Source organism: Populus euphratica, unplaced genomic scaffold (assembly GCF_000495115.2).
Source record: "Populus euphratica unplaced genomic scaffold, PopEup_1.0 scaffold1150.1, whole genome shotgun sequence".
Taxonomy (NCBI): domain Eukaryota; kingdom Viridiplantae; phylum Streptophyta; class Magnoliopsida; order Malpighiales; family Salicaceae; genus Populus; species Populus euphratica.
This window is the reverse complement of record NW_011501001.1, coordinates 41,282-67,907: the sequence shown is the minus strand read 5'-3', so window position 1 is coordinate 67,907 and position 26,626 is coordinate 41,282. Positions and strand designations below refer to the sequence as shown.

General features: G+C 33.0%; 2 protein-coding genes across 2 annotated transcripts; both read right to left on the bottom strand.

The window, feature by feature from the left end:
- Positions 1-12,524: 12,524 nt before the first annotated feature.
- LOC105117009 (cation/H(+) antiporter 15-like) lies at positions 12,525-15,651 on the bottom strand. The gene is made up of 3 exons (XM_011014545.1): positions 15,398-15,651; positions 14,181-15,179; positions 12,525-14,018 (listed from the first exon to the last, which is right to left on the bottom strand). Exons 1-3 carry the CDS (start codon positions 15,623-15,625, stop codon positions 12,681-12,683), a joined length of 2,565 nt encoding a protein of 854 aa, XP_011012847.1. The 5' UTR covers positions 15,626-15,651; the 3' UTR covers positions 12,525-12,680.
- Positions 15,652-21,510: 5,859 nt separating this feature from the next.
- LOC105117008 (HMG-box (high mobility group) DNA-binding family protein) lies at positions 21,511-24,404 on the bottom strand. The gene is made up of 6 exons (XM_011014544.1): positions 24,211-24,404; positions 23,769-23,939; positions 22,739-22,796; positions 22,584-22,628; positions 21,946-22,026; positions 21,511-21,825 (listed from the first exon to the last, which is right to left on the bottom strand). Exons 1-6 carry the CDS (start codon positions 24,297-24,299, stop codon positions 21,775-21,777), a joined length of 495 nt encoding a protein of 164 aa, XP_011012846.1. The 5' UTR covers positions 24,300-24,404; the 3' UTR covers positions 21,511-21,774.
- Positions 24,405-26,626: the final 2,222 nt, after the last annotated feature.

Sequence of the window (26,626 nt, the reverse complement as noted above, 5' to 3'; positions counted from 1 at the left end):
TGGCTAAACTCCCTGCGTCCTAGGTCTATAGGTACATGGAGAGAAATGCAAGCTGAATTTTTGAAAAAATACTTCCCCACTCATAGGACAACAACCTTACAACGTCAAATGATGAATTTTTCTTGTAGTCTAAACGAGTCATTTCACCAAGCTTGGGAAAGGTTCAAAGACTAGTTAAATGCATGCCCCCACCATGGTTTTGAGATGTGAAGGTTAGTGAGTTTCTTCTATGACTCTTTTACCATAGATTTTAAAAAGCTAGTGTTAACCATGTGTAATGGTGAGTTTTATAACAAAGAACCAAATAAGGCCTTTGATTTTTTTGATCAATTGGCTGAAAACACAAACCAATGGGAGACTTCTCTCCCAGTTCATGTTGAGACTAGAAACACCATTTCTCATTTAAGTGGGAAGTTTCAATTGAAAGAGACCGATGACCTCAATGCTAGATTAGCCTCATTGGCTAGGAAAGTAGAGTCTCTTGAGATTAAAAAAGTGCATGCCATGAGTGAACAACAAGAGGAAAGTTGTGTTGTTTGTGAGAGCAAAGGGCATAGGAAAACTGAGTGTCCTACCATTCCAGCCTTCAAGGAAGTGCTATATGGCCAAACTTCTGATTCAAGTAATGTTAGAAAGCCATTTCCAAACCAAGTAGGCAATCCCTACTCTGAGACCTATAATCCTGGATGGAGGAACCACCCAAATTTTGGATGGAGAAATGAGGGTTCTTCAGTACCTCAAACATTTCAACCTCCACCCCAACCATTTCATGCTCCTACACATAACACATACCAACCACCTCATAAGAGATCCCTAGAGGATACTCTTCAACAATTCATGCAAATGCAAGGAGGAATCAACACCCAAGCTTACAAATTCCAAGACCAGACCAATAGGACCTTAGATGACATTCGAAGTCAACTAACTAAGTTGACTCAATCACTAAGCATTCAAGAGAAGGGAAAAATCCCAGCTCAACCAATGCCCAATCCTAGAGGTCAGGTACACATGAGTGAATTCTCACCTAGTGAACCTTCAAACCATGAACAAGTTCAGGCCATCACTACCCTTAGAAGTGGAAAGATTGTTGATAAAGGTATAGGTTTTAGGATTCTAAAGGTATTGTGGAGGAGAAATCTAGGGAAAGTGAAGAGGGAATCAAAACACAAGTGATAAATGAGAGTTTGAGTGACAAAGAAGGCAAGATAAATGAGAAAAAGATGAGTGAGAAAGGAGATGATTCAAGAAAAATTGGAGTCAAAGTGAGTGATTTAGAATTTGTTCCTAGAGCACCATTTCCACAAAGGTTAGGGAAACCTAAACAAGATCTTATGAACTCAGAAATCTATGAATTGTTCAAACAAGTGAAAGTCAATATTCCACTCCTTGATGCAATTAAACAAGTTCTATCTTATGCAAAGTTTCTTAAGGATTTATGCACAGTCAAAAGGAGATTGAATGTGAAAGAAAGAGTTTTTCTGACTGAACATGCTAGTGCCATCATCCAGTTTAAGACCCCTCCCAAATACAAAGATCCTGGTTGTCCTACCATTTCATGCATTATTAGAAGTCATAAGATAGATCAAGCTTTATTGGATTTAGGAGCAAGTGTGAATTTAATACCCTACACTGTTTACGAACAATTAGGTTTAGGAGAAATCAAGCCTACTCGAATCACCCTTCAATTAGCTGATAGGTCAATCAAGATTCCCAGGGGTATCGTTGAGGATGTGTTGGTCCAAGTAGATAAATTCTACTTTCCTGTTGATTTTGTAGTGTTAGACACCGCACCAATTCAAGGTTCTAATGCTCCCATCCCAGTTATTTTAGGGAGACCTTTCCTAGCTACATCCAATGCCTTAATTAACTGTAGGAATGGGGTGATGAAATTGTCTTTTGGGAATATGACTGTGGAGATGAACATATTCAATGTCTCCAAACAAATTGGAGAACATGAGGACATTAGAGAGGTAGATTTGATCCAAACTGTTTGTCAAGAACACTTTGAGAGAGTGTGGATCAAGGATCTATTGGAGAGAACTTTAATTCATGATGAAAGATTTTGTTCTTTAGAATATGTTGATGAGGAAGTAAGAGAACTCGAGACTTATCTAGATCCAATGCCTATTATGTCAATAGGTCAATGGACCCCATCATTTGAGCCTTTGATTTCACCCCATGTGAAAGTTGAGGCATCTCTTGTCCAACCTTATAAACCAGAAAGGAAGCCTTTACCGAGTGATCTTAAGTATGCATTTCTAGGGGAAGATGAATCATATCCTATTGTGATCTCATCAAAACTTAGCATAGAGCAAGAACAAAAACTTTTGAGAGTGGTGAGAAAACACAAGAAAGCAATTGGGTGGAAAATAACTGACTTGAAAGGAATTAGCCCTCTTTTATGTACACATAGAATCTATCTTGAAGAAGAGGCTAAATCTGTGAGGCAAATGCAAAGACGATTGAACCCAAACATAAAGGAAGTAGTGAGAGGTGAAGTGCTTAAGCTACTTGATGCAGGTATCATTTACCCTATTGCAAACTCAAAATGGGTTAGTCCAACCCAAGTTATCCCTAAAAAATCTGGAGTCACGGTAGTGAAGAATGAAAATAATGAGCTGGTACCAACTAGAATCCAAACTAGATGGCGCATGTGTATTAATTATCGTAAATTGAACATGGTGACTAGGAAGGACCATTTTCCGCTTCTATTTTTAGACCAAGTGCTTGAAAGAGTAGCTGGAAGAGCTTTCTATTGTTTTCTTGATGGATACTCAGGTTACAACCAAATTGAGATTTCTTTAGAAGACCAAGAAAAAACCACTTTCACTTGTCCTTTTGTTACCTATGCTTATAGAAGAATGCCTTTTGGTTTGTGTAATGCACCAGCCACTTTTCAAAGGTGTATGATGAGTATCTTTAGTGACATGGTGGAAAAATTTTTGGAAGTTTTCATGGATGATTTTTCAGTTTATGGGGATTCTTATGAGTTGTGTCTAATGCATTTAAAAAAAGTCCTTGAAAGATGTGAAGAGAGCAATCTTGTACTCAATTGGGAGAAGTGTCATTTTATGGTGACACATGGCATTGTCTTAGGTCACATTGTCTCTTCAAAAGGAATAGAGGTAGATAAGTCAAAAGTGGAAATCATTCAAAAATTACCTACCCCTAGGACTGTGAAAGATGTGAGATCCTTTTTAGGACATGCTGGTTTTTATCGAAGATTCATTCATTCTTTTAGTACCATTGCCAAACCATTGTGTAACTTGTTGTCACAAGATGTCCAATTTGATTGGACATCAAAATGTCAAGAAGCTTTTGAAAAGCTTAAAGGGTTGTTGACAACTGCACCAATCATGCAAGCTCCTGATTGGTCTTTACCATTTGAATTGATGTGTGATGCTAGTGATTTTGCGGTTGGGGCTGTTTTAGGGCAAAGAAAAGACAAGAAACCTCATGTCATATATTATGCTAGCAAGACTTTGAATGATGCTCAATTGAATTACACTACAACTGAAAAGGAACTCTTAGTTGTGGTCTTTGCATTAGACAAGTTTAGGTTTTATTTGGTTGGATCTCTTGTTATTGTTTTCACTGATCATGCAGCATTAAAATATTTGCTCACAAAACAAGATGCCAAACCACGTTTGATTCGATGGATCCTCCTACTCCAAGAGTTTAACCTTGAAATTCGAGATAAAAAGGGAGTAGAGAATGTAGTGGCTGATCATTTGTCTCGTCTTTCAAGCTATGAGACCATAATTGATGAATCTCCAATAAATAAACTCTTTGTTGATGAAAATTTGTTTTGTGCAGGTACTGTCTCCTACATTGGTTCTCCATGGTATGCTGACATAGCAAACTACCTAGCCACAAGTCAGATTCCTTCTCATTGGTCTAAACTTGACAAACAAAAATTCTTGCGCAATGTGCGCACCTTTTTTTGGGATGACCCCTACCTATTTAAATACTGTCCTGACCAAATTATTAGGCGGTGCATCCCTGATCATGAAATTCCAAGTGTCATTAATTTTTGCCATGCATTAGCCTGTGGTGGGCATTTCTCTTCCAAGAAAACCATTGCCAAAATCTTGCAGTGTGGTTTTTATTGGCTCACCATGTTTAAAGATGTTCATACCTTCTGTGTTGCATGTGACTGATGCCAACGACTAGGTAGTCTCACTAGGCGTAACATGATGTCCCTTAAGCCCATCCTTGTTTTGGAAATATTTGATTGTTGGGGGATTGATTTCATGGGACCTTTTCCAAGTTCATTTGGTTACCAATTCATCCTTGTAGCTATTGATTATGTGTCTAAATGGGTGGAGGCCATTGCATCTCGAACCAATGACAATCGAGTTGTGGTCAAATTCTTGAAAGAAAATATTTTCTCTCGTTTTGGCATGTCCCGGGCTATGATTAGTGATTGGGGAAAACATTTTTGTAACAAACCCGTTGGGATTTTGATGAGAAAATATGGTGTAATTCACAAGGTCAGTACCCCCTATCACCCACAAACTAGTGGCCAAGCTGAGTTGGCAAATAGGGAGATCAAGAACATTTTAGAGAAAACTATCAATCCAAACCATAAAGATTGGTCCCTACGACTAGTTGATGCTTTGTGGGCATATCACAATGCTTATAAGACCTCTTTAGGAATGTCTCCTTATAGGCTAGTTTATGGAAAGCCTTGTCATCTCCCTGTTGAGATTGAGCATCATGCATATTGGGCCATTCGGCAATTCAATGACAATGAAAACGAGGTTGGAAAAAATAGAAAGCTTCAATTGGATGAATTAGAGGAGCTGAGAAATGATGCATTTGAAAATGCAAAAATTTCAAAACATAAGATGAAAACTTTGCATGATAAACATATTCTTAGAAAATCCTTTCATGTTGGTCAAAAGGTTCTCTTGTATAATTCACGATTACATCTCTTTCCTGGGAAGTTGAAGACAAAATGGATCGGTCCATCTGTGATTAAATCTATCTCTAAGCATGGTGCATTTGAGGTAGAAAATCCCAAGAATGGAAATATTTTCAAAGTAAATGGTCATCGATTGAAACCTTATCTTGAAAACGTTGTGGCTGAAGTTGAGACATTGGATCTTGAAGATCCAATACCATTGTAGTATCAGAAGTAATGAGTTTTTATTTTTATTTTATTTTTATTTTTATTTTTATTTTTATTTTTATTTTTATTTATTTTTTTCTTCTTTCTTCCATCTCTTATATTTTCTTGTTCATGCATTCGGGATAATGCATTATTTTAAGTTGGGGGGTGTGAGGTTCTTTATTTTCAAAAAAAAAAACATCAATATTTTCTTTTAGTTGTGATATGCAGGTTAAAAAAAAAATCAAGCAAGAAGTCAGCTCATGCCCAATTCAATCAGACATTCATCCTTGAAAATAGAAGGGGAGTAACAATTTTCTAATCTTTATACTTTTCTTCTCTTTCTCTTTTATATTGAGGATAATGTAAAACTTAATTTTAGATATTTCATTATGTTGAATGCTTGAGATAACCATGATTTTAAAAAAAAAAAAGAAAAAACTTGCATTTGTATGTGAATGAGACTTGTTTAGGATCATCATTACATTTTTGGATTCATTATTATGTTGAACATTGCATGCTTTAATTTGGGATAGATAATATCTTATAAAGCAAGATATAACATACTTTTTTAAAGATTATTGAAGTACATCTTTCCTTGTAAAAGTTGTGTGAGTTGTGTGATTATGCATGAAAGATGAGTATGATGTTTTACTTGTGATTATCCCTTTTGATCCAGTCCTAAACAAGGTTTAAGTAAATAGAGTAATAATTATTACACAAATAAATAAATAAATGTGTACAAAATTCTATCTACTCCAATGTTTTGAGTTGCTCAGTAACTAGGGGTATTCATCACAAATGTTTATCTTTACGTCAAACGGCAGCTTAAAATATGAGTATGCAAAGCACTTTAAGTTTGTGACTTTGTGAGGAACCGGGTGCATTCATCACAAATGTTTGTATTCGCGTCAAAAGGGAAGTGACAATTTAAAGACAAAGAATAAATCATATCTTCAAAAAAAAAGAAAAAAATATATATATAGATATTTCTCTAGTTTGCTACCTTGTTTGTGTTGGTGAGAAGGGAAGATTACAAGTTGAGTTTTCATATGAATCAATTATGTTGGTTGCACGATAAATATGACTGAATTTGGAAATTTTGTATGGATGTTTGATTTAGAGAATGTGAGTATGCTTATTTTTCTTTATTTGCTATTGTGTACACTAAGTTAAAGATATCAATGTTTGCATGATAGGTTCTTCAAGTGTGCTGAATCGAGCCTAATTATGATTGTTATTATTCTATTTATTTCAAAGGTTTTATATTTTGTTTTGCTTGAGGACTAGCAAAATCTAAGTTGGGGGGTGTGATTGTTCATCAAAAGTGTCATTAAGTCTCTTATTTTACATATGTATTTATTGGTTTTATTTGGTTTTTTTTATAATAATTGATGTGCTTTTCAGTAATGAAGTTTGTTTTAATGTTTCGATAGGTTTTTGGAGCTTAAATGAATTAATTCAAGAAATTCAACGTCGGAATTCAGAACAAAGAATTGAAGAGACATTTAGTTGAAGATTGAAGCAAATCTTGGTTCAAATAAGTGCTCCAAATTTGTCCCAAAAATCAATTCTATTCCAATTCTAGAAAAGAATATCATATGATCTATTTTAAGCCCAAACTTGCCTTATGTTGTGTACAAACTTCAACCATTAAACACTCAAGGTTTCAATGTCAATCTTAGCCCAAATAATAGGTATATTTGTATACTTATTTGATGCTTAAATTCAGCCCCAAATCAACCTTCAAATCAGCCCAAACACAATCCATGATCTTACATGTCCACACAACAACAATTGATTTATTTTGGGTAATCCATTGATCCAAGAAGGCAAGCACATGGATGGAAAGCTGGAGGGGACATTTTTACATTATTTTGGGTCAAAAATAAGAAAGAGATAGCTCATAAATGAGGAAGAAAAACGTGCACCAAAGTGGTTGTAAAGCTGTCTTGATTTGATTTTTCAGAATACCTTTCGGTGTTTTGCCCATAACTTTTGACTCAGGTGTCCAAATAAGCTGTTCTTTAATGATCTGGAAAGGTGACAGCATTTCCTATAAATATTCCTCTAATACACATCTCGAGAAAAGGCTTATAAGGGGGTTTAAATTGCTGTCTAAAGTTAGCATCAGATTTGTGTCCGAATTTTTACTGAAATTGTGTTGTGTTCTTCTTTATAGATTTCGGTTCTTTAGCTTGTAAAACTTATTATTTCAGTTTAATTCAAGTTATTTCATGTTTATTAAAGTGTTCTTATATATAATCATGGTTGGCTAATCTTTTTCTTGGATCCAAATCAAGGATGATGGTGGTAGAGGTGAGTTCTTTAAGATATGAATGAATCTTAATGTTTATCTTCTCATTTGCTTCATGAATGATTTATTATTGTAAAGAAATTTTAGAAACCATTTAGGTAATGTTATAATCTTGAATTTTTATGCTCAAACTTTAGTTTTGGTATAGAGATTGCTTGATTCAATGTCTTACTTAATATGAAAGTACTTGTTCATTCTTAAGCAATAATCAATCTTCATCCTTTTAAACTTCATTGTAATCTCTTCTGATCTAATATCACCATTGTTGATATTAGGTTGAGTTACCTTATATATCTTGAAGGAATCACCAATACATCACCATTAAAATTGATTTGGACCAAGATTTACTTTTTCTTATCATTTAAAATCTATCTACACGTTTTCATCTTTCAAAATAAATCCATCAATTATTTTCAACCAAGTTATTATTAATTTAATTTCTCTTGAGTTTTTTTTGTTACCTAGCTTATTTTCTAGATCTAGCTCTCTGTGGATATGACCTCGATCTTATCGAGTTAATTGCTACATCGCATACTCGTGCACTTGCGAGTTAAAACAAGCCGATCATAAAAAAGCGGTCAAGCAAGTATCAATAACTCCTTAACTAAAGCATGTTTTATAATAATATATCTAATAATATAAGATACCTTTAATTTGTGGTAAATGTTCATTTTAAATGCAGGCCTATCACATAAATGAAAGGATTGATTGATGAATTTAAGAACTGAAATTGAAAAGATAAAGAGATGGCCAAACTTAGAAAAGAGATGTCGGTGCAATCCAAACTAGAACATTGTTCGGTAATTGGGTTATATCTGGAGCTATACATCTCAGATTTAGGTCTACTTTATATGGATAAAAAGGTAAGACATAGGCCTCTAACTTTCATATGGAGCCCAAGATCTAAAAAGGTCATTTTCAAGTCCAAATTGTTGCAACAACAAAGAAGCCCGAATCTGTCCTCCAACCTGAGCACTGTTCATTATTTTGTCCATATCTAGAGTTCTAGAAGTCCAAATGAGTTGAATTGTTTACACAAGAAAGCTGAGACAATTGTTTACAACTTTCATGTTTTCGAGTGGCTCCAATTTTGACGTTATCAATGAGGTTTTGAGCAGACAAGAGAAGATAAGGATTGTCACCAAGTCAAGAGTTGGCCACCCACTCATCAATTAGTCATCAAATCAATAGTTCCCAATTTTAGCCTATAAAAGGAGGTATTTGCCATGCATTTAGGCATCTTGGTGTCCAGATCAAGATCATGCTCTTGCTTTCTCTCTTTGTATTTTTTGTAATGTTTATGCGTTCCTTTCATTAATATCAAGTTTATGCCTTTCATTTCCTTTCCTTTACTTAGTTAACTTTTATCTTATTTATATTCTTATTTTGTTTATCTATTTTTCTTTCTTTCATTATGTCTAGCTAAGTTTATTATGTCAAGGTGAAAAGGTTACACTAATGGTGTAAGAATAAGTATAGTGTAAACTCAATATGGACTTTAATGTTTGATCCTAACATGTTTTGTATTTGTTATCTTGTTCACTCTTTAATACTTTATTTGTTAAATGACTAATCTTGATTTATGTTGTATAACAATTAGTACAACAAATGCTTGGCCCTTTCATAGCCCATACTGTATGGTATAACCGACACCTGAGCTATGAAAGGAACTTGATTTGTTGTTAACATAAGTTATAATCATTAATGCTTGATGAAATTTACAAGTGTTAGCATTAATTGAATAAGATGACTAATGTAATCATGTTAACAATCTATAATCTGATTGGAACCTCCTTTGTGTATGGTTTCTAATTGAATAATAAGAGTTTATACTATACTTATTTGACATACCATTAGTGGAACCTCTAACCTTGACATTTATTATTATCATTGTTTAATCGTTACATTAATATTCCATCTCAAAGTTCTCATCATCTTCTTCTTCTTCTCCTTCTTTTTCTTTATTATTATTATTATTATTAATAATATTACTACTACTACTAATACTATTATTATTATTATTATTATTGTTGTTGTTGTTGTTGTTGTTGTTGTTGTTGTTGTTGTTGTTGTTGTTGTTGTTGTTGTTGTTGTTGTTGTTGTTATTATTATTGTTGTTGTTGTTGTTGTTGTTGTTATTGTTGTTGTATTATTTCTATTTATAATTTATACAATTAACCTCCCTGTGGTTCGACCCCGGTCTTGCCGGGTTATTTATTACTTCGACACTCCTGCACTTTGAAGAAGACATCAATCTTTTAGTCGTGCCAGCAAGTATTAAGCAAGTCTCGATACCTATCCCAACATTGGTAAAATGTTTCTCCTGGTTTTTAAGTGAAAGTGGTGATTTGTCTTTTGAAAGAATTTGTTCTGTGAGATGGGAAAAACTTCTTTAAAAACTGTTGTTGCATTTCATCCCAAGCACGAATGGATCCAAGTCTCAAATTTTGTAACCATGTTTTAGCTTTATCTTTTAATGAAAAAGGAAAAAGCTTTAATCTGATGGTGTTCATGCTACAATTTGAATCATTATATGTGTTACAAACCTCCTCAAATTCCCTTAAATGCATGGATTTTTCAATTCTAAGCCATAAAAAGAAGGTAAAAGTTGAATAATATCTGGCTTAAAATTAAAATAAGATGCATCAGGAGGAAAAACTATGCATGATGGTGCACTTGTTCTTGTGGGATTCATGTGGTCTCTGAGTGTTCTAACACGGTTATTCTCATTATTCTCATTATGAAGTGATTGATTATCTTCTTCGGCTATATTTTTTAAAAATGATGAGGATACCCTATAAAGTCTACCACTTGATGTACGTGACCACACTCTCATGCACATGTAGGAATAGAATAAAAAAAAGAAGAAAACAAAAGAAGAAGAAACAAAAGATAAGAAACAAATTTATATACAAGAAAAGTGAAAAGAGAAAATAAAATAAATGCTATAATTTGTACAAGAACTTACCTCCCCGGCAACAGCGCCAAAAACTTGACACGACCAAAAGATTGATGTTTTCTCCCAAGTGTAGGAGCGTCGAAGTAATAAATAACCCGGCAAAACTAGGGTCAAACCACAGGAAGGTTAATTGTATAAATTATAAATAACAATAATAATAACAACAACAACAATAATAATAGTAATAATAATAATAATAATAAAGAAAAAGAAGGAGAAGAAGATGAAGAAGAGAACTTTGAGATGAAATATTAATGTAAGGATTAAACAATGATAATAACAAATGTTAACGTTAGAGGTTCCACTAATGGTATGCCAAACAAGTATAGTATAAACTCTTATTATTCAATTGGAAACCACACACAAAGGAGGTTCCAATCAGATTATATATTGTTAACATAATTACATTAGTCATATTATTCGATTAATCCTAATACTTGTGAATCTCGTCAAGCATTCATGATTATAACTTATGTTAACAACAAATCAAGTTCCTTTCATAGCTCAGGTGTCGGTTATACCATACAATATGAACTACGAAAGTGCCAAGCATTTGTTGTACCAAGTGTTATACAACATAAATCAAGATTAGTCATTTAACAAGTAAAGTATTAAAGAGTGAACAAGATAACAAATACAAAACATGTTAGTATCAAACATTAAAGTCCATATTAAGTTTACACTATACTTATTCTTACACCATTAGTGTAACCTTTTCACCTTGACATAATAAACTTAACTAAACATAATAAAAGAAAGAAAAATAAATAAACAAAATAAAAACAAAAATAAGATAAAAGTTAAACATAATAAACTTAGCTAAACATAATAAAAGAAAGAAAAATAGATAAATAAAATAAGAACATAAATAAGATAAGAGTTAACTAAGTAGAGGAAAGGAAATGAAAGGCATAAACTTGATATTAATGAAAGCAAAGCATAAACATTACAAAAAATACAAAGAGAGAAAGGAAGAGCATGATCTTAATCTGGAAACCAAGATGCCTAAATGCATGGCAAATGCCTCCTTTTATAGGCCAAAATTGGGAACTATTGATTTGATGACTAATTGCCCTCCTTTTATAAGCCAAAATTGGAAACTATTGATTTGATGACTAATTGATGAGTGGGTGACCAACTCTTGACTTGGTGATAATCTTTATCTTCTCTTGTCTGCCCAAAACATCATTGATAACGTTAAAATTGGAACCACTTGAAAACATGAAAGTTGTAGGCAATTATCTCAGCTGTCTTGTGTAAAAAATTTAGATCATTTTGACTTCTAGAACTCCAGATATAGGTCAAACACTGAACAGTACTCAGGTTGGAAGACAGATTCAGACTTCTTTGTTGTTACTCCAATCTGGACTTGAAAATGGCCTTTTTAGATCTTAGGCTCCATATGAAAGTTGGAGGCCTATGTCTTACCTTTCCATCCATATAAAGTGAACTTAAATCTAAGATCTACAACTTCAGATATAACCCAATTATCGAACAGTGTTCCGGTTTGGACTGCACCGACATCTCTTTTCTAAGTTTGGTCATCTCTTTGTCCTTTCAATTTCAGTTCTTAAATTCATTAGTCAATTCTTTCATTTATATGATAGGCCTGCATTTAAAATAAATATTTATCATAAATTAAAGGTATCTTATATTATTAGATATGTTATTATAAAACATGTTTTAGTTAAAGAGTTATTGATACTTCAAGTACAAAATGATGATATAAAATCTTAATAAAAATACATTTGTAAGTACTAATCAATTGACATGATAAACAGTGTTCACAATTGACTTTACCAACAGAATAAATTTTATTGACAATTTTGTTAGTAAAAATGACACATTATTATTTTTTTTTTCACTGTAATTTCCTTGATATATATCAAGGAAATATTTCCATCGATAAAATTCATTGAAAATTCACCGAAAAAAATATTTTTTAAATATTTTTTTGTATTTAATAATTTTCTAGTAATAATTCAAATTAACTCATAAAATTTAGAATTTAGTTTGATCATGTTAACTCCAAACCAAATTTAATAACTATATTATATATGACTTATCATCTCATTGGAACGAACACACACTTATATATATATATATACATGCCATTCCTTTCTAGACTGCTCTTTTGCCAAATTACAATGCTAGATAATTTATGAATGATTAACTGTATCATTTTTACGCATATTTCAACTGGATAATAAATAAACTGCAATTGCATTGTGATCTGCTATTTGGCACAGCCACAGGAAGAAGAAAAAACATCATTGATTGATTAATAAGCCCTATGCATCTACATCTTCTTTCCCTTTATGGTATGCAAATGGCTCCATCTCCAAGACACCATCCTCCAGCGATGAGTGCTCCCAGCCCGAGAAATGATGGTTTCCAGGCGACGAATTGTCTGCTGATAACATATCCGCTATACTGATCTCATCTTTAGAACCAACATATTGTTGCACCACAAGAACTGAGCCTTGTGCAAAACTTGATGTAATTAGCAAATCCCCAATAGGCCCCAGTTCTGGGTACTCGCACCAATCTGCCAAGCTTTCTGTGAGAGGTGAGACTATCCCTTCCCCTCTCCCTACAACATAGAGGTCATATATGTGATGCATTTCTTGTAATGCTAAAACTATCTCTTCATCGTTGTTCACTACCTTCTCTTGATAACTTACAAATTGTTCTCCTGCGATCTTAAGCCTGAACTCGTTCACATACTCATCGTCTAGTTTTCTGTTACTGTCGACATATGTAATGGATGTTAACATTTTGTGTGCCTCACCAACTGGTAGTAGGTCTTTTGGTTGAATTTCTTCTACTTGATCTCCTGGAAGAAATCTCACTACTGTTAAACCAATCCCTTCTGTCCCTCCCATTCTCCATGCATATGCTAGAGCCTCACGGTCATCAGGTCCTCCAACGAACAACATGAGTATCTGGCGCATAGTGAGACTAGATTCTCCATTTTCGGAAACCCCGAATCCTCTGTCAACAAAAATGCCAACTGAGCACGGCGCATTGGCCAACACATTGAGGTTTACACCTCTAAATGATGTGTTATCCTCAGCTTCTAATTTCCCGTCCTTAGATGGTAGCTTATGGAACGGTATGACCAAAAGAGCTGTATGTTTTTCCTCAGCAAGACTGCAAATATCTTCATGCATGGAAGCATGTGGGGACATTGAGGTAAGGGCGTGGATATTAACGTTGTCATTTAGAGTCTGGTAAGTTTCAAGTGCAGTAACTATTTTTTCGGAAGGGGAGTTTTTTCGGCCATGTCTGGAGTAGCCACCGGATTTTCCGCCTGTGCTGTGGACAATGAGCATAGCAGAGGCACGGCCAGTGAGCTCAAGGACGTGGAGTGCAAAGACAGTGAGAGGAGATTCTCTGGTGGCATTGGACGAGTCTATGAGGCTAATCATGCCTGATACATTGCGGAAATTCTGGAAGCATGCTAGGATTCGTAATTCACCGTCTTGTCTTCCTTTTTGTATTGTCCTTCGCTTGTAATGGGATAAATGTTTCGCGGGGCGGTAAATGAAGGCTGTCACAGGAGCCACAACCCCCGTCATTAACAAAATGGCGATCGCCATCACTGTATAATCTCGTTTATTCAAGAACTGTAACACAATTAGAATTTATATTGATTAGAGCCAATTATTAATATAGCGATCATGAAATGTCCACATTTGTAAACCATGGCATGAGTTTGTGATAATAACGTAACATGTAAAACTTGGATGTGTGTGTGTGAGAGAGAGAGAGAGAGAGAGAGAGATTACTTCTCCGCTATGGCCTAACTGAAGGATCAAAATTGCCAAGATGCCTTTGGTATTCAAAACTATTCCAAGAGAGAAACCATCTCTAGTTGGCACGTTTTCGTAAAAAGAAACAAGGAGAGTGCTTAGAATCTTTGCTGAACAAGAAAGTACCACAACCACCGGCCCTATTGCCAAGTGAGCCTTTTTATCAAAAAGGGACCAAATATCTATTCTGATTCCACAAATCGTGAAGAATAGAGGCAACAAATACCCCGTCACAAAGTCCTCAAATTTGTCTAGGAACGCAGCAGCTAGAATCCTATTCGGCATGATAAACCCGAAAATAAAAGCCCCAACAATGGAGTTGGTCCCAAGAATATCAGTAACAACTGCAAATGCAGAAATTGCAACCAGAACAAAACATAGATAATTCTCACTGTAGTCGTTTTCTTTAGATGTTTTGCTGATTATCATGGCCAGAGCCGGGCGGACTACGAAAATGCAAAACAAAGCGAAACCAACAGTTGAAAGAACTGCTACTGAGGCACCACCACTCGTTTGGTTAGAAAACGGTATCCCGATAAGAACAAGAATCCAAGAAATCAAGTCAGTGACGAGAGAAGCTGACATGGCCATTCTTCCAATATCCGAGTGGAGTAGCTTGACATCATTTAAAACTCGAGCAACAATAGGGTAGCCTGTGACTGCCAGTGACAAACCGATGTAGACGCATCCGGTTGGATTATATTCTCCTCCGGGAACTCGATTCATGAAGAAGAAAAGGCCAATTCCCATAATGAAAGGAATGAGGACTCCTGCAATAGCAATATGGATCGCCTTCTTGCTTGTTCGTGTTAAATTTTCAATTACAGACATGTCAAATTCTAAACCAATCAAAAACAAGTGGCAACACAATGCCCAATATGCTACTGTTTCAACCGTCACGATGCTTCTCAAAGGGAACATATCGCGAAACTTAGGTAACAGACTCAACGCACTTGGCCCCATCAGCACACCACCCTGCAATTCATAATTATACCGCATGAGGGATATATTGAGTTAGAAATTCAATACCTAGCTATAATCCATCTTGAGATGCATGTTCTGAACCAGTTTCCATTTGTCAAGTTCACTCCATATATAATTTTCAATGTTCATGCATGGAACTGTTTGAAAATTAAGAATGCTAGAGGATAAAGTTGCATCAGTGATTAATGTCGTGTGCGTGTGTTGCTTACCAGAAAATCTGTGACGATTCGAGGAACGGCCAAAGGTCTCAGGAGGTAATAAACAGCACGAGTGACGAAGATGGTGGCGGCGAGTTGCATAGCCAAAAGAGGAAGGGATTGAGTCAAGGGATTTTCGGATTGCCAGATTCCATGCTCAGCAGTGATATTCACGACAAAACAAGGCTTATTTGATGCATTTCGTACATGATAAAAATTTTGCAGTTCATTGAGATCCATTTAGCTTTCCTAGATAAATTATTCTTTGTTTCTTATGGGCAAATGATTGAGCCGGGGACAAGGAAACTATCTAAAGAACAAGAGAGACGGATAAGGTTTGACAAAGTCGTCATAGACAAGTAAGAAATCATTGGTAGTGCGGTGTATCTGAGGTAGCATTTAGCTTCTTTTTTTGAGGTGATAATTTTCTGTCAGTGATATTGTCGGATTCTGTTGAAAATTACCTCGTCATGTCAACTCAGCTGCATGTTCTTTTGTGGGATGCCAACTCTGTCATCATCCTAATTAGTGCGCAAGGATCCTGTCAATGCCGTCATTCCACGAATTGAATCCATTTTCTTACTCAATATTCAAGGCTCAGGTATTATTATATGTGAGAATTGATCGGATCCTTTTCACAAACTCTAACTAGAATACGATTATTTGTACTCTCCCTTGAGAGTCTCTCAATTCCTGTAAAAAACGTGCTAGTCAGTGTACCACCTGGCATTAGTGTTATACATACCTTTTTCATTAAAAACTATTTTAATAGGCTTAATAAAATAAATGAATAACATATAATAAAAGTTTATAACACTGGTTAAAGACTAAAACGTCACATTAATCTTTCTACTAGGTAAAAAATAAATAAATGTACATGTAAATATCTTACTTCAATATTATTTTCATTTAAATGTTTAATTTTATTTATCTTAAAGGTTAAATCTGATCATTAAATACATAATTTTCATTGTAAATGTATCAAGCACATATAAATGATTAATCTAAAACTCAATAGGAAAAAAAATTATAATAATCTCTTAGAGATATTATTAAATTATTAAAATAATCAAAAAGATTAATTATTAGAAAGCCAGAGCCGCAGTATTTCACTCAACATTGGCATACGCCTGTTCTGACCGAGATTCTTCCGTACTAGAATTCGGTGGAGGAAGTTTTGAGCATCCGGTTCCGCCGCTAGTCGAGTAGCTCCAAAAGCTCGTAGTGAGGGATGTGAGGCTAGCAAATAGAGTCCTTTTCTAGCGGCTGCTTGTGAAGTATGGAAGGAGATTCAATTGAAATTCCCAGCAATGGAGACAAAGTAATCCATTAAGTTCGTTCTCATAATTGAAACTTGCCCTTTCGTTTTCTTTTTTTATATTATATAAATAGAATTAAACCAGAAAATCTTAAAAATAAAATGAGAGAGGAGATATTAATGTAAAATAATCAAAATCTTAAAAAATATATATAGATCAAGCCCGTTCAATTGGTTTTGTTATATCTTTTTCAGAATAAAACCACTAGTTATTTTTTTTTAACAAAATGAATGACTTGTCTACATGGGTGGACAATATATCATTAATTAGTGGAAATGTTCTAACCTATTTTTCTCTTAAAATACCTTTAAAATATGCTAGAAATATCAAGAAACACATTTTTAACTCTATAACAACCTCTAATTAAGTGTAAAAAATAAATAACAAAACCAATTAAAAAAAAACTTTATGAGTTAACATCTATTTTTTTAGCATGTTTTAAGTGAAATCCTGTCTAAAATGAACTTATTAATAGTAAGATTTTACAGCAAAAATGTAGTCAACTAAACCTTTCTTTCCCCTCCTTATTTTTCATCTATCTACTTTCTATGTTCAATGACTTAAACATAATAAAAATAAAGTTTAGAATCAAAACATAAATCTTAAAAAAAAATGGATCAAATATAAATAAATTAAGATTTTAAAAACCAAATTGAAGTTTTCCACACCTCTATAACAATGAAAATGAAATGGTGTTTTTTGTGTTAATTTTGATAGTTGTTCGTTTAATTTTTCAACAATAACATAAAATTTTACTTAATAATATTGATGGAATATTCTTGTATGTGATAGCATGCAAAGCAAAAAAAAATCATAACATAAAAATAATTAAAATAACTTTTGAGGATGAAAGTGCAAAGAAATTAGCTTGGATAATGGAATTGAAAAAAACTATTCAAGGAAGAATAATCTGATGTTTTTAGCCGTTAGATATTCCAAGTAAGTCTATCTGGTTTCTTGAGTTAAACCTTAGACTAAACTAAGACAAACTCTACAGCAAAACTCGTTGAACTGACGAAATGCATGTATCCATCCTGTATATATTACTGATGTGACTTGAGAATTTACAAAGAGACCTATATGCTACCTGATTTTATAAGGAAAATGGTGCCATTACAAGGCATTTAGACTTCCGTGAAAATCTGTTTAGCAAACGAAGAGCTGGGACTTGCTGTTCAACCATCACCAGGTGCGAATACTTTCGTGGGGTTAATAGTGGTAGTGTGGTAGATGTTATAATTGTGATTTAAAAAAATATTTTTAATTGAGAATGATTTAGAAATATATATATTTGGTTAAAAATATGATTAAAATTAAGATTAAATAAAAAACAATTTTATGTATTTGGTTAAAAGAATGTTTTTCAAACTAGGATTATAAAATAATTAAAATATATATATTGATGATTTTTAATTTAAATATTATAGATTTAATTACTGCTATTATATTATAAAATAAATAATATTATATCAAATATTTTTTATTATTCGACCAAATTTTATAAATGCTATGTTTTCAAGCGATTTTCTTTTAATTTTTTAAATAAAATACAATTAAAAAAATTAAATTTTTTAACTAGATAGATCCGATTCAATATATTTAATTTTTAAACCGGATCTAGTCCGACCAGAACAATGAAAAGAAAAGCCAAGCATTTTCTCCTTGTGTTAACACCCCTCCCCTCCCCTCCACCGAGATATCATTTATTCTATATCTCTTCTCTTCTGTTAACCATACCTCATGTAGATTCAGGTTTTATTTCCTGTGATTTTTACGGATATGAACAACTAATATTAATTTTCAACATAGTGAACATTTTTTTTCTCTGTACGTTGATGATTGATTAGTACTTAAAAGTGCATTTTTATCATGGTTTTATATCATCATTTTGCACTTGAAATATCAATAACTCCTTAACTAAAATATGTTTTATAATAATGTATCTAATAATATAAGATACCTATAATTTATGGTAAATATCTATTTTTAATGCAGGCCTATCACATAAATGAAAGGATTGATTGATGACTTGAAGAACTTAAATTGCAAGGATAAAGAGATGGCCAAACTTAGAAAAGAGATGTCGGTGCAATCCAAACCGGAACACTGTTCGGTAATTGGGTCATATCTGGAGCTACAGATCTCAGATTTAGGTCCAATTTATATGGATGGAAAGGTAAGACATAGGCCTACAACTTTCATATGGAGCCCAAGATCTAAAAAGGCCATTATCAAGTCCAAATTGTAGCAACAACAAAGAAGCCCGAATCTGTCTTCCAGCCCGAGCACTGTTCGGTATTTTGGCCATATCTAGAGTTCTAGAAGTCCAAATGAGCTGAAGTTTTTACACAAGAAAGCTGAGACAATTGCCTACAACTTTCATGTTTACAACTGGCTCCAATTTTGACGTTATCAATGACGTTTTGGGCAGACAAGAGAAGATAAGGATTGTCACCAAGTCAAAAGTTGGTCACCCACTTATCAATTAGTCATCAAATCAATAGTTCCCATTTTTGGCCTATAAAAGGAGGCATTTGCCATGCATTTAGGCATCTTGATTTCCAGATCAAGATCATGCTCTTCCTTTCTCTCTTTGTATTTTTTATGCTTTGTTTTCATTAATATTAAGTTTATGCCTTTCATTTCCTTTCCTTTACTTAGTTAACTTTTATGTTCTTATTTTGTTTATCTATTTTGCTTTCTTTCATTATGTCTAGCTAAGTTAATTATGTCAAGGTGAAAAGGTTACACTAATGGTGTAAGAATAAGTATAATGTAAACTTAATATGGACTTTAATGTTTGATACTAACATGTTTTATATTTGCTATCTTGTTCACTCTTTAATACTTTGCTTGTTAAATGACTAATCTTGATTTATGTTACATAACACTTGGTACAACAAATGTTTGGCACTTTCATAGCCCATAATGTATGGTATAACCGACACCGGTCTTGCCGGGTTATTTATTACTTCGACACTCCTGCACTTGGGAGAAGACATCAATTTTTTAATCGTGTCAATGATGATGACACCAAGCATTCAATATTCACAAATGGTTGGAGGAAACTCAATTGTGCCACTCATATAGCTGTTTTTTTTAATTACCAATACGGAACAAAATATAATAAAAAGCATGAGAAAGTTGTTTCATAAAAGCTGCGGTTAAAACCTTTTTTAGTGGGTCCCATAAGACAAACCACAACTACTTATTTATAACTCAATAATAGTTTTATTGAGTATTTAAAAAAAAAAAACACAGCAACTACCACTTAGCCAAACACCTTCAGACAAGGCTCAAGAATTAACCATGGTATGCTTCGAGTAAACTCCTTGTAACGAGCTTGCACACCCCTAGGGTTAGTTGGGACTCTGCCTAGATACTTGATTTTAATCCAAAAATTAAAAAGCTTTTTAAATCAAGTCAGATTATGGATTATGGAGTCACATGATAACCTTCAGCCTTTTGGTAGCCAGGTTTTAAAGATAAATAAATGAAAATTAATTCAATATAAACAAGTTAACTTAGTATGTCAGAATGTGCATATAAAATATGATCAAAACTTAATTTGATTTTTTAATAAAAAAAGGAATAAAAACAATATGGATTTAATTTTTTTATGAAAACAATTATAACAAAGATTTAGAATAATACAAGCTAAACCACGTTAACTCCTCCACTCGGGACCTCCATCGTGGCGCTTACCAGGTTTCTTTTTACATATTATGTTCACAGTATTTCAAAACAACAAACTGTTAACGTTCCAGAAAAAACCTATAACATTATTTAACAACCATGAAAAGATTGAACAGTAATTAAAGTATAATGGTAAGCTTATAATAAATACTGTAGAAATCTCGCATGTGAGCAAGGAGGAGCATTCAAGACTATGAGATGCAATAGCAATCAGGAAGGCAGGTTCGTTAATTGTGCATTATTGAAGAAGGCTGTTTTCTTACAATTTTTTTCAAGCACAGGTAGAGCTTACCCATCTAACCAATTGCTTTTTCTTTGGTAAACCCATTTTTCTTTCAAGTGTTAATTGATCATCATGGCCACAGAATACTGCAAAATGGGGCATCAGAAGCATCATGTACAATAAGCAAAGGTAGAGCTTACCCATCTAACCAATTGCTTATAACAATGCAGCCCACGCGCGACTCAACCAATGTGCCTGGTCTGCTCTGCTCTGGTCTGTCTGGTCAGACCGGGTTTTTGCAATTATTCCTTGAAATTTCGATGGCCTGAACAGGTGATGCGAGCAGCTGCTATTGTGATCAATATTGCCTCTGCAGATTGGCAAGTGTGCAATCCTAGGATGATTTAAAACTCTAGAAACAGTAACCTTAGAACACCTTCCCCGTCTACTTTCTAGCCGAGCAACCAATCAAATTGAGAGGAAAACATGGCATGCTCCAAGCAATCAAAGGATGAGAAAGCCTTCAGTGCGGACCTCTCTGCAGACTTCTGTAAGATCCTCTATTCAACGGTATGTTTTGTCCAATCTATTTAGTTGTTGCTAACACGTTCGATATAATTTTATCACAACAAACTTGATTAAAATATCCCGAACAAAAGATGTTAAGGTTGCGGAACAAAAGATGATTTGAAGCCTATTAAAAAATAAAAGCTAAGAAGATGAAGCCAAAGAAAAAAGAGGGGTTAAACACGTTTGCAACTTTGCAAATTTTTCTTTAATTTATCAAAACTCTCCCTAATGTCAACAAAATTACATATAAATAATAAAACCCAACATAAATCATATGGACATGTGAACAATGTCTCGGGTCCGATATCCCCGTCAACTAACTTCTAAGATGGAGTAGATATAGGTTGGAAGAAAATTTGCATATAAACAATAAAGACCAAAGTAATGCATAATGATCTATCTGTCTAAGCTGCGTTGTGATCACCCAGATGCAATTGCCAGGTAGTAATTTACACGAGAATGATAAACAAATGGACAATTTCAGAGGAAAGGAGAACACAGAAGTGGTTTGAAAGTAGATATACATTTTTTCCCTTATGTACTCCTAGTGAAACAACGGTTTTCAAACACAATCTTGAACTCTACTCATCAAACTCAGAGGCATCCTCAGGGTCTTCATCTTCACCGCTTTCCTGCAATAAAATTACTTGTTATAGGAAAACCATATGAAAACACATTACAATTGAAACACAAATGGGTATTAAATTTAATAACCAGCTCCTCAATTTCAGAGGAAATAGTAACAAGTTCACCTTTCTCTTGATATATTCTGACATGGCTATATCAAACTCCGCTCTCTTTTCTGTGGCTATATCATAATATTTAACCTTTTCCTGTCACAGGTGGGGAAGGAAGTTAGAAGGTGATTATTCTGATGTCAATTTCCATATGGATCTTCTATATTTGAAGATTTTAACTAGGAATAAAATCAGAGTATGCTGTGGAAGAAGTTCAGTTTTGATAACTGGATTTGGATCACAATTGAAACGAAAGAACATAAGTTAATTCTGAGTGATGTTAGGATAAATGAGAGAAGAATGCAGTACACAGAAGATCAGAGGAACAAGGACAACAGTGGGCAAACATGCATCAAAGTGAAGTTTTCAGATTATACAGAGGTTTTTCATTTCATCAAAAGCATGTTAAGATGCAAAGGGGTTGTGTTCAACAGCACCAATAAACCACTGGATGAAACCAGCAATACTTTAATTTTTCCAAGACACTAATGGTACCAAAACGTCAATGTCATAAACCAGCAGTTCTTAGCACCCACAAAATTCACATCAAAAGATAGTTCCTACTGAGAAGCTAATCTATCTGTATATGGAACGAGACATTTTTTTTAACAAACTGGGACTTAAAGGACAGCTATGAACTATGATGAACAAACCTCATAGGTCATCGTTTTCCACTTTTCTCCACATGCCTTGCCAACCTGAAAAGGAAAAGATTATGCAGTTCATTTTCAAGCTAATTACTAATCAGAGAAAGCGGGCAAGAGAGAGAGGCAATTGAATTTACTAGCTATATGGCATATATATGTACCTCACGCATTGACTTGACGTCTGGGTTCTGCTCTTGGAATTCCTTGCGGAAATCCTCTCTTTAGGAATCAAAGTAAAATTCAATTACCAGGGGGGACATGGAAATTTTTGGCATTTTTAAAATAGATCAAAGACAAATCCTATAAAGTTTATAGAAACAAGTTCAAGTGAGCAACACAGAACATTTTCCATAACTTTAAAATGAAACGTGACTTTCATGCTTTAGAAACCAAAATCGTAGTAATAGGATGTAAAGTGAACAATAACAAGTTAACCTCCAGGTTTTCGCAGGGACGTGAGATGAAATCCAAAGATCAAAGTGGCAGGCTTGGTATTAATTAATACTGCTGAAATATCTGTCCAGCTTGGGCAAGACTAAAAACAATGAAGTAATAAATTTACAAGCAACATCATGGACTTATGTTCATAATTACTTGGATCACTCTGCATGGAATTTACCCTTATGGTTGAACATATTGACACAAAAGAGAATCACTATGAAAGTCCACATATTAGCAGTAAATTTATGCGGTAACCGACTGGAGAAGAAAAAAAAAACCAAGCAAATATGGGCATGTGTGTTCCTTATCTCCTCTTGATAATATGATTTAATTTATTGTAATCCATATCTGTACTGAATCTAAAATAACTCCCATTCAAATTGCAAGAATGAAACAGGAGACAAGAGCTTATTCAGACATTAACATTTTGGTGTCGAATTGCATCTTTCATTTTCCACGCAATAAAAGACTTGGAAATAGCACCATAGCCTGTGAGCCTACTAAAAGATGGGGTTGTAACAACCACAAGCATCAAGAGAACCAAGCAAAATCCTACCAAAAAAGAAAAATAACATAAAACTTTCACCAATTAACTCATTCCAATAATGTTGGCAACCAGCTTCAACCAACATGTTAGGATTCTCATATGGTTGCTGAGCAGCCAACTCCTAACCATGCCTAATTAAAAAGATGATGACAACAAAAATAACAAAAACGTTAAGAATTATTAATAAATAAAAGCTCACTTACAAGAAGTAAAAGAAAGCAGTTGGAGGTTTCTTGGGCTTTTTAGCATCGAATTTCTTATTTTTCTTGGTCTTCGACTTTGGTCTCCTCTCGTTCTCACTCCTAACAACTCTCTGTTGCCGTGTAGACCTCTTTGTGATCTCATTGGACCTTATCCTCAACACCATTTTTCCCCTAGAAAGAGGAAGAAAAGCGGGGAAAAAACATATTATAACAAGCAAATAACTTCATCGACACAGTAAAACATAAATACATATATTGTTCACAGAAGAAGTGTGTTTCCAAAAAAAGAGACCCAAAACAACAAAAACCACAATAAATTAAATAAAAAAGTTCGAGGGTTTTATTAGCAACAAAACAAAGAACATGTAAAAGCAAAGCAATGATGCAAAAGAAAAGAGAAAAAATAAACAGTGAGAGAGAGAGGTGAGAAAGTGGGTTTTACTCTTTAGAGACTCTTTTAGAAGAGGTCGAGGAAGCTAAGGAAGAAGAAGAAGAGTGACATTTCTTGGATGTTGAAGCTTTCTTTGCCATTTTCTTCGTTTCTTTTCAGGGTTCTGTTCCTTTCTTGCCCTTTCTCGTCATGCTTGCTTTCTTTTAGGTTTGGGTTTGTTTTTATTTATTTTTTTTGACGACTTGGTCGTTCTTTCAATAGATGAAAACGCTGCGTTTTCGCCCAGATTTTCCCTTTTATTTCGGGCAAACCTTGCAAAAGTCCCCAACCTACTGTGGCGGTCTCGATTAGGTCCCCGACCTATTTTTTTTCATCTCAATTAGGAGCTTATTTGTTTGTCTGTAACTGTGTCAGAAAACTTCAAAAAAATATAAAATTAATATGAATATTTTTTTAATATTTTTGATATATTGATATTAAAAATAAAAAAAATATTTTAATATATTTTAAAATAAAAAAAATTAAAATTATTTTACACCATAATATTAAACATATATTAAAATAGTGTTTAACATTGTTATGGCGGTTGTTTTTTAAAGTATTTTTTATTTTAAAATATATTAAAATAATTTATTTTTTTTAAAAATTTATTTTTTATATTGATATATTAAAAATCTTTATAAAATTAAATTTTTTAAAATTACCCTATCTTAGTGTATTTAAAAGGCCAACCAAATATTTTAATAAGTTTTAGCTCACCAATCAAAACTTTTTAAAAAAATAGTATTTTTTCAAAAGAAAACCCATAAATTCCCCAAGTTGTATCCCTCTTCTTTCTCACATAAAACTCCCATAATAAATGTAAGGATTTAAGCAATCACGTATAACTTAAAACTAATCCAAAATAAAAAATTTAAATCACTAACAATCTAATAACATAATTTTAATTTATGATAAATTAAAAAATTCTAAAATAAAAAATTCTAAAAGTCAACAAAACTTCAATCACTTTAACTTATTTATAATGATAAAAGCATGATTTTACAAATAGGCAACATTAATATTTTTTATATTATTTTATTCTTATTAATATAAATGTCAATATCGTAATTAATTTTATAAATTTTAAAATTAATAATTATATAAATTTTTAATAATTTTAAAATAACTCAAACTTGTAATTATTAATAAATTTAAAATTTAATTAGTTCGAGATATTTCTTTAAATTTTTTTTATTTTTTCTTTGTTAAAATTGGTTGCTGTAGAATAACCACCCTTTGTTATCAAAGTTTTCCCTCTTAGCGGTTTGTATCCTTGAAAAGCAATCGAGTTCCTTAATATATTCCTTGAATGTGGGTTTTTTTCTTAGAAAAAATAGCAATCATGTGAGCTGCACGTGATTTCTTGACATCTTCATTAATTAGAACTAATGGAGTACCTATTGGGAATTCATTGATAAATCGGGGATCCAATTTAAACAAAGAATATGTTAGGGATGTTTGTGAAATTTGCCTTTTTCTTTTTCCTTTTCCTTTTTCTTTCAATAACCAAAATTACAGTGCAAGTATGTTTACTTAATTATCATTTAAATTAGTTTATTCTTTGAACAAGATTATATCTTAGTTGCTTATATGCCCAAGTTACCTGTGTTCCACTTTAGATTGGATCAAAAGTTTTTTTTAATGCACAAAAAAAATGTCTATATTATTAATGTGTTTTCTACCATTAAAAAAAAAAGTTTAATTGTGAACTAAAAATTTGATTCATTTATTCATAATATAAATTAGAAACTACAAGAGCCAATAAATATTAAAAAAAAGGTTAAAACTAATTAAAAACTTAATTAAGATATTGAAAGATAGTTGTAGATTAAGTTGTATCATGGAGATCTTTTTAAATTTTTTATTTAATTATATAAAAATAAAATTATTTTTATAAAAAAATTAATAAATTAAATTCTATTAAACAAATTTCTTTTTCTAAAAAAAATATAGCTTATCAAGCTATGTTGTATGTTGTTTAGTTAATAAAAACTAAAAATAATTGGAATAAATATAAAAAGTAATTAAATGATTTGAAATAAGAATAAAAAATATATCTCTTTAATTAAAATATCCTCGTTTTTTTTTCTCTCTCCTCCTTTAAGATTATATTTTTATTTTTATTTTTTTTGGTATTTCAACTTTAATTTTTATTATTTTAATTTCTAGTTTTTTTTCTTAACTTTTTTGTAGAAGTTTTATTTATTGTCAATTTCATACTTTAATTCTAATTTATAAAAATATTATATTTTTTAATTTATTCATTATTATTTTTATTTTTTTCCTTGATTCTTGACACGACTAAAAGGTTGATGTCTTCTCCCAAGTGCAGGAGTGTCGAAGTAATAAATAACCCGGTAAAACGGGGGTCGAACCACAAGGAGGTTAATTGTACAAATTATAAACAACAATTATAAAACAACAA